We start from the raw sequence: 8194 nt of genomic DNA on the forward strand, positions 1-8194 counted from the left end.
CTACCACCCCCAGTGGTGTAACGCGTGCACTTCAGTAAGCGAAATAGCCAAAAGTATATGGACACACCTGTGTATTTTCATGGTGTGTGCCAGGCTCCAGTTGAGCTACATTAGTGTTCAGTGTAGAGATTGCATTATGTGGCGTTCCCGTCATTTAGTTAAAATCGTAATTACAAACAATTAAATGAGAAAATCTGTTAAAATGGACGGTTCACCCAAAAATCGAATATACATATTTTGCCTCTTACCTGTAGTGCTATTTATCCATCCAGATTGTTTTGGTGTGAGTTGCCGAGTTTTGGAGATATCGGCCGTAGAGATGTCTGCATTTTTTTTTATATAATGGGACTATATGGCACTATATGGCTTGTTGTGCTCAAAGGGCCAAAAAATACATTTGAAAAACTCAACAGTAATGTTTATTTCCAGAAATGATGACCCGGTTACTCAAGGTAATCCACAGACCTTGTTGTGAGCTGTTTCATGTAGAGACTATGGGTAGAAAGAAAATAGTTCCTAAATGAAACTGCCAATTAAAATAAAACTAAAATGAGTGACTATGACAGCGACAACGAAATGCCGTTCACTGTGGAGGCAAGGGGATACCTTTTCGAACCAGAGTACACAGAAGAAGAACTTTTACAGAAGGACACTGAACTGGCCGAAAGAGAGAGAGAGGGGAAACTTCTGGGGAAACTGGAGCACAAGCTACCTGGTGGTGCAGATGTGTCAACTGTAAGCCCATTCACACGGACCCAAAGAGCCAGTGCTGCCAAGAGTGGGGCTTGGTTACAACACAACTTCAGGATGTTTCTGAATCAGAGGATGCCAGCGTTACATTGTGTATCACCATCAAACGTTTTGTGAACTGCAGACAGCACCCATCAGCTTACTTCTGAGGGTAAGGTAAGCTCAGGTAAGCTAAGAGACGATGGGACAGTCCTGACACCATCCCCCGTGACTCCATCCACCAGCCTTAACTTAACTTAACAGTTCCCTATTACTATGCACTATTACCTTATACCGCATTATTATCATCAACTGGTAAACCCACTTAGTACTTCACACTTATTTTATTTTATACTTATACCCACTTGGTACTCTATTTATTTTCTGACCTGTATTATAGTGTATTATATTTTTTGCTTAGTACTTCTCTTCCTGTGTGCACTGACGTGAGCTGCTGTAGCAAAAGAGTTTCTCCTCAGGGATCAATAAAGTATTTCTGATTCTGATTCTGATACACTTGTTTTGTACATTTTACAACAACTAGACATGTAGATTTGACTCTGTTAATAGTAAGCACAGTCGATTAGGAGAACATATGCTTTAATACCCAAACTGTGATTTGCAGAGCTGTCTGCAAGCTCCTGACTTCAACAGGGTAGCAGTGATACATTCATGTGATTAATACATGAAAATGATTCATTTGCTACCAAATATACGGAAAATTACATTTTGAACATAAATGCTCTTATTTTTAGGTTGGAAACTCTGAAAAGTGTATTTCTGTGTTTCTTAGTTATGAAACAAGGAGCCTTTAACTGTCTCAATGCAAGAGAGTGACCAAGTTTAGTCACTGATAAGAAACCGTTCATATATACAGGCATATTTACACATACTTATTACATAAGTAGCTTATTAATCGGCATGACTTCCATGTTTTTAATTTGTCTCCCAGGTTCTTTTTTCCAGCATAGCTGCATATCAGTGCGTTGCCTTTTAACAGACCAAAGTGTAAATGGACGTTTAGGTCCAGGCTGCATTTAAAGACGTACACTATATGGCCAAAAGTATGTGGACACCCAAACAGTACACACATGTGTGAGTGTTGAACATTTCATTCCAAAACCACAGGCTTTAACTTGTGTTGCTATAACGGCCTCCACTCCTCTGGGAAGGTTTTCCACCAGATGTTGGAAGGGATTTGCTCCCATTCAGACACAAGAGCATTAGTGAGGTCCAACACTGATGTTTGGTGATCAGGTCTGGCTCGCAGTTCCAGTTCATCCCAAAGGTGTTGGATGGGGTTGAGTTCAGGGCTCTCAGTAGAGTTCTTCCACACCAAAATGGATCTGGCTTTGTGCGCGGGGGCATTATCACGTTGAAGCAGGGAAGGGTCTTCCCCAAACTGCTGCCACAAAGCTGGAGACACGCTATTGTCTAAAATATCATCGTTTGCTGCAGCAGTAAGATTTCCCTTAATTTGAACGAAGGAATCTAGCCCATATCATAAAAAACACAGCCCCAGACCCAAAATACACAAAATGTATGTGGACAGGGCTGTCCATATACTTTTGGCCGTATAGTACGACAACATTGTTGTATTAGTGGTATGTAACTGTCTTCGGTGCTCCATGCTGGAGCTTCAGAGAAGTTATCTTACTGTCCAACTCATCCATGAAGCCCTCATCCACAGATTCACTGTCCACCTCCTCTCCTTCAGCCTCTGTGGGCAGAAACACATGAAGCTGAGTGCGAGCCGGACCGGCGGCGGCAGCCACAGCGGGGCGTTTACTGCAGCTCGGAAGACAAGGCTTCCCAACCAAGGACAAAGGCTCTCCCTGAGACGATGAGTTGCGATACTGCATCACTAAAGGTCGGAGGTCACCCTGTACCGTCTCTGCACTCAGGACCGGGTTGTGCGAATGACGCCTCACTCGTCTTGGCTTGGAGCTGGGCTGGATGGCCTGGGAGAAGTGAATAAAGGCCGGTCTGCTGCAGCTTTGGACCTGCTGGTGGTTCTGCTGCTGATGGAGCTGGCTGGTCCCGGACTGGTGGCAGGTCCTGCAGGGGTGCAGGACTGATGACTTGGAAAATGGAGGAGGTGGGGGTCGCTTTTGTAAAACACTGGTGCGACGGTTGCTGGAGAATCCCTCGAATAGGAAGACATTCTCATTTGGGGTGAGGAGGGACGGCTCGCTGAGGCTGTGGAGAAAAAGAGAGACCGTAATGGAGGGTTAGTAAAAACATTTTCAGGATTAACAAGCCATGCTAGCAGCTCTGTGAGGCTGTGCTTTAAGCTAAAAGTGTCAACATGCTAACATGCTCAATAACAATGCTAACATGTTGATGTTTAGCAGGTGTTGTGTTTTCACCATCTTCAGCATATTAGCATGCTAACCTTTGCTTATTAGCACTAAACACTTAACACAACTGAGTTTGATGGAAATTACATTAGTTTTGCAGGTATTTGGTCATAAACCAAAGTATTGGACACATTGATATTTTGACCTGATAAATGGAAAGATAAGATATCACCAAAGTTATTACATCCTGAGGGGGACCTGAATGTCTAAACCAAATTTCATTTCAATCCGTCCAATAACTGTCGAAACATTTCACCCAAAAACACAAAAGTCAAGCTCATGGTGGCGCTAGAGGAAAAGTCAGGGGATCACCAAAGTCAGTAAGATTCATCCTCTGGGAACCATGAATGTCTTCTCCAGATCTTAATGACAATCCATCCAAAAGTTGTTGAGATATTTTCCAGCCTGGACCAAAGAGGTGGACGTCGTGTGACAGAAACAAGACAAGTCTGCAGCCACGCTAGCTGCTTTGTGAGGCTGTACTTGGAGACAGTGGTGTTTTGAGCTTAATGCTAATGTCACGGTGCTAACATGCTCACAGTGACAATGCTAACATGCTGATGTTTAGCAGGTGTAATGTTTTATCAAGCTCACCATCTTAGTTTAGCATGTTAGCATGCTAACATTTGCTAAAAAGCACTAAACACAGTTCAGCTGAGGCCGATGGGAATGTCATGTGCAGGTATTTGGTCATAAATTTTTATCTGTACAAATTTTAATCACAATCCATCCAGTAGTCGTTGGACCAAAGTGGTGGACTCACTGAACGACAGACCGACATCCCTAGAGCCACGCAGCTAACATGGCTAACAAGACAAATGTTTTACACATCAAAGCTCCCTCGTCCTCATTTATTTGATGGTTATTCAAAACCTGCTCTGCTTGGGTGAGTGTAGGCCATCAAATACTCTGTTGGACGGTGAGGGATGTGTGTTTGTGTGTGTGTTTAAGAGCCTAAAGTGTGTGTGTGCCTCACTCAGGTTTCTCCCTCCTCTGAGTGAAGCCAGTGCGGGTGACGGATCAGCTTCCACACCTGAGATTTATGACACACTTGTCCCTGGCCTTCTGTACTCAAAGCAAACCAGCTGGGAGCGTAGAAGTGGCCTACATCATGCTATCAAATTGGGACGGACCAGAGAGGAAACAATTACACTGTAATTCCAGTCAAGAGCTTAACCTGCGCTTTGACAGGCACCTTTGCTGAAATGAATAGTAGAGACAGTGAAGATGGGAGAGAGGAGATGACATACAGGTGATTAATCACATTCAAACCCGCAGAGACTCTGCTGCATGATCTGCACTGTAGGCCACTGAATCCTTTATCATTAACACACCGATGACCTAGTGACTCAGTCCTTTGGTCTGTCATTTAACACACACTGGACACAGATATCATGTAAATGTGTTCAGTCAAGTCAAGTCAGTTTTTATTTTATAAAGCCCAAAATCACAAGTGTGTCTCAGAGAGCTTTATAGCCTGTACAACATACATTAACCTCTATCCTTTATACTCTCAGTTTGGAAGAGGAGAGACTCCACACACACACACACACATTTAAATTTTATTTAAATATAAAATATTTCAGCATAATTCTGAAAATGTGGTTCCATTTACATTAAAGGAGTGGTTCGACAAGATACCACTCTGATGGGGGAACAGGGGGAAATAGCTAATCTGGCTCTGTCCAAGCGTAACAAAATCCACCTAGCAACACCTCTAAAGCTTAAAATCCCACCGGGTCTTTTTTACACTTTTGTTTTTGTTAATTAAACAAATGAGATATGACGCGTTATTGAATGAGCTTTAAAGGTGCTGGTAGGTGGATTTTTTTGACTGTTGGACAGACCCAGGCTAGCTCCTGTTTCCAGTCTTTATGCTAAGCTAAGCTAACCGGCTGCTTGCTGGAGCTTTATGATTAGCGATGTGAGAGTGGGGTAACACTTTATAGAGTATTTGTAACATTTCAACTGCATGTCCCAACCGAGACCTTTATTTGTGAACCTGTTGAATCTCAACTAATAAGCTGTTGAAATGTTTCAAATACTCTATAAACTATCTGTAGGCGGACTATCCAAGTAAAGTGTAACTAAGTGTAGTATCGATCTTCTCATCTAACTCTCAGCAAGAAAGCAAATAAGTGTATTTGCCAAAATGTCGATGATTAAGATGATTAAAATTGATGTTATTTCATTCATGGACACAGATCCTCAATCAGACTCAGGAAACAACTTAATCTGCAAACACGGAATTGTTATTTTTTTTATGTTTTTAAAAACAAAAGTTTGTGGGGCATTATAACCTCTGGAAAGACTTTCCACTAGGTAGGGCTGCAACTAATGATTCTTTTCATTACCGATTAATCTGCGTATTATTTTCTCGATTAATGGTTAAGTCTTTTAAAAAATGTTTTCACAAGTTTCAGTCAACTCAAGATATTGAGTTTTCTATCACATATGGAGAAAAAAAAGCAGAAAATCCTCCCATTTGAGAAAGTGGAACCAGCATATATGTTGGGCATTTCTGCTTGAAATGATTAATCGATTACCAAAATAGTTGTCAATTAATTTTCTTTCATCTAATTAATCGACAAATCGTTTCAGACCAACAACAGTTCAGAATTAAACCTACATCCTTCTTAATGTCTCTTTCCAATTGGGTGTGAAAGTGTTGGGTTTTACGACATCAGGACAATTTGGGCGGAGTCAACCCGATGTCACTCGCAGAAAACATTTAATAAATCGACCACCTTTCCTTTAACACAAATATACTCTAGCCCTAGTGTTTGCCGCATCGTGTATGACCATTACATTCGAGTCACAGAGCTCGACATCAGTTTTTCCTAAAAATAAATACCCCAAACTTTGTTTAACAAAACCTCCAGCTGTTCTGAAGGTATTTCCAGAATCCTCAAAGACTCCTCGAACAGTCTGGATGAAAAGATATTCTGTCTGTTAAAAGGTAAAAGGTTAAAAAGGTTTTTAAGTTTTGCCTTTTTTCCTATTTCAAACAAAGACGATAGCCGGAAATGACGTATGTCAGTGCTTTAAAAACTATCAGAGCAGTTATATTTGTCTGTGTCGATGTTGCACTGTATTTTTTTATGTTTTCATACATGTTCCTCATATCGTACAAAATGAGCTGGGAGACTGGCTACCTGAATAGGAAACACAGTTGCAAACGGATTAAAATTGTAATTTTTTCGTGCAAACCTAATATTTTTTCATCCAGATGGTTAAAAGAGTCTTTGAGGATTCTGGAAATAACTTAACAACTTCAGTAAGTATTGTTGGAATAACTGGAAATGTTTGAAAACCCACGGAGAAATGACTTTTTGAAAGAAACAGGTGCTTAGCTCAGTGACTCGATTGTAATGGCAGTACACGAGAGGCACAAACTGGGCCACACACACACACACACACACACACTAACTAACCTCTGCAGCTCACCTGATCCGTCAGTAAAAAGAAAATTCTATGAAATCCTTTCAACTAAAGTCTGATGTGCAGCTCACCTGAGACGAGTCATGCTGCTTCGCCTGCGGGGCCCTTTGGCTGTGGCTACCAGTGACGGCAGCCTCAGAGGGGTCTTGGTCCCCCTGCTTCCTCCTGCTGTGGGTGGAGGGTGAACAGAGCTGGTGAGCAGGTAGGTCTGAACCAGAGCTCTGCTCTTCTGGACCGCTCTCTGATGCCACGGTCCACGGATGTCCAAACCCAAGCCGAGCACGGCTGTCGGGGGTGCAGCTCCAGCGGTGCCACTCATTGCTCTCTGAAACTGTGTCACACCTGGAGGAGAATTTACCTGAAAATGCCCTCTGGTAGTTAAACTAGAAACTGATGTATCCCGCCACACATGGACGGCCCTACAAATGAAAATACAATCAGCTGAAGGATAGATATCAAGGGTTTCCGACTGCACAGACCTGGATCTGTGTGTGTCTACAGCTACAGGCCGTGGGGGGTGAATGGAGAGGGGATTGTAGCGCTCCACCTGTGGGCATCGGATGCCATCAATGATGCATGTTCATCAATGATGCATGGCTGGAGCTGGTCAGGTGGACGCCACCTCTTTTCCCTCTTCCCCAGGTCAGCTTACAGACGGAGGGAACAGGTGGTGAACAGAAGGGGCTAAGTGAGTGTTGGTTGAACGTCCAGGAAATGTAGATGTGATACAATGAACTTCAGGTAGAAAGCACCCTCACTCAATGGTAACAGACTGGAAAACGTTGGATTGCGGCTCACTGTTGCTGAGGAACACTTCAGTTGTTAAGTACTTTTACTTAAGTATCACTTTCAATGGAGGACTTTTAGTTGTAATGGAATATTTTTAGTGTGGTATTAGTACTTTTACTGAAGTACAGGATCTGAATACTTCCTCCACTACTAGTCTTGGTATGGTAGTTCATAATCTCCCATATGGCATTCAGCTGGGTCGAGATCTGGTGACTGAAGGTCATAGCATGATTTTCATACGCATCAAACCTTTAGGTGACCGCTCGTACCCTGCACGGAGGCATCTGCATTAGTTTTGTTCCTCCACTCAGGTTTTCCCTTTAATTAGTCACCTGTCTGTGTATTTGGCTGCTAGCAGCCCGTTTAAAAGAGCGTTACAGTGCCAGGGTGCAGCTCAGGTCATACAACACCAAACTGACCCTCATTCGACCTCCCGCAGTCGGCTCGTGCCTTTAAGCTCCTTCGTATCGTCTTGCTCCATCTGGGCTGGACCTCCTCCAGGGTTGACAGCCAACCCTCGGGATACAAGTGTGATCCAGCAGCGGAAACATTGCACCTTTACCCTTAATTGTAACTGGCCTCAAGGAGCTTCAGAGCAGGAGCACCGAGGCAAGTCAGCAGGCAGCCTGAGGTGGTAGTTAATCAACTGCAAGTGGGTATAAAAATGCATCAGTTTGACTAAATCAAGTCAAACTGTGTCTTCATGTTTTTTTGTTAGTCTTTACAATCTGCTGTATTTATCTTAGATTTGACAGAATATATGTAATCATGCTATAAAGTTTAGTACAGTTCTACTTTAAATATATATAAGTTAGAACAATATAAGTTGAAGTGTACTCATAAATAAATGGGTGATCATCTCCACTGTAAGAAAT

At 42.6% G+C, this 8194-nt stretch overlaps 1 protein-coding gene across 2 annotated transcripts; it reads right to left on the reverse strand.

Annotated features, from left to right (window-relative positions):
- Positions 1 to 1189: 1189 nt before the first annotated feature.
- On the reverse strand, positions 1190 to 7903 carry LOC122864457. Of its 2 annotated transcripts, none has more exons than XM_044171910.1 (3): positions 7078 to 7903; positions 6602 to 6949; positions 1190 to 2928 (listed from the first exon to the last, which is right to left on the reverse strand). In XM_044171910.1, exons 1-3 carry the CDS (start codon positions 7095 to 7097, stop codon positions 2328 to 2330), a joined length of 969 nt encoding a protein of 322 aa, XP_044027845.1. In that variant the 5' UTR covers positions 7098 to 7903; the 3' UTR covers positions 1190 to 2327. The 2 variants fall into 2 exon arrangements, with proteins under 2 accessions (XP_044027845.1, XP_044027846.1); XM_044171911.1 differs by having other exon boundaries at positions 1191 to 2928; positions 6602 to 6888.
- Between the last annotated feature and the right edge of the window lie 291 nt (positions 7904 to 8194).

Source organism: Siniperca chuatsi, linkage group LG17 (assembly GCF_020085105.1).
Source record: "Siniperca chuatsi isolate FFG_IHB_CAS linkage group LG17, ASM2008510v1, whole genome shotgun sequence".
Classification (NCBI taxonomy): domain Eukaryota; kingdom Metazoa; phylum Chordata; class Actinopteri; order Centrarchiformes; family Sinipercidae; genus Siniperca; species Siniperca chuatsi.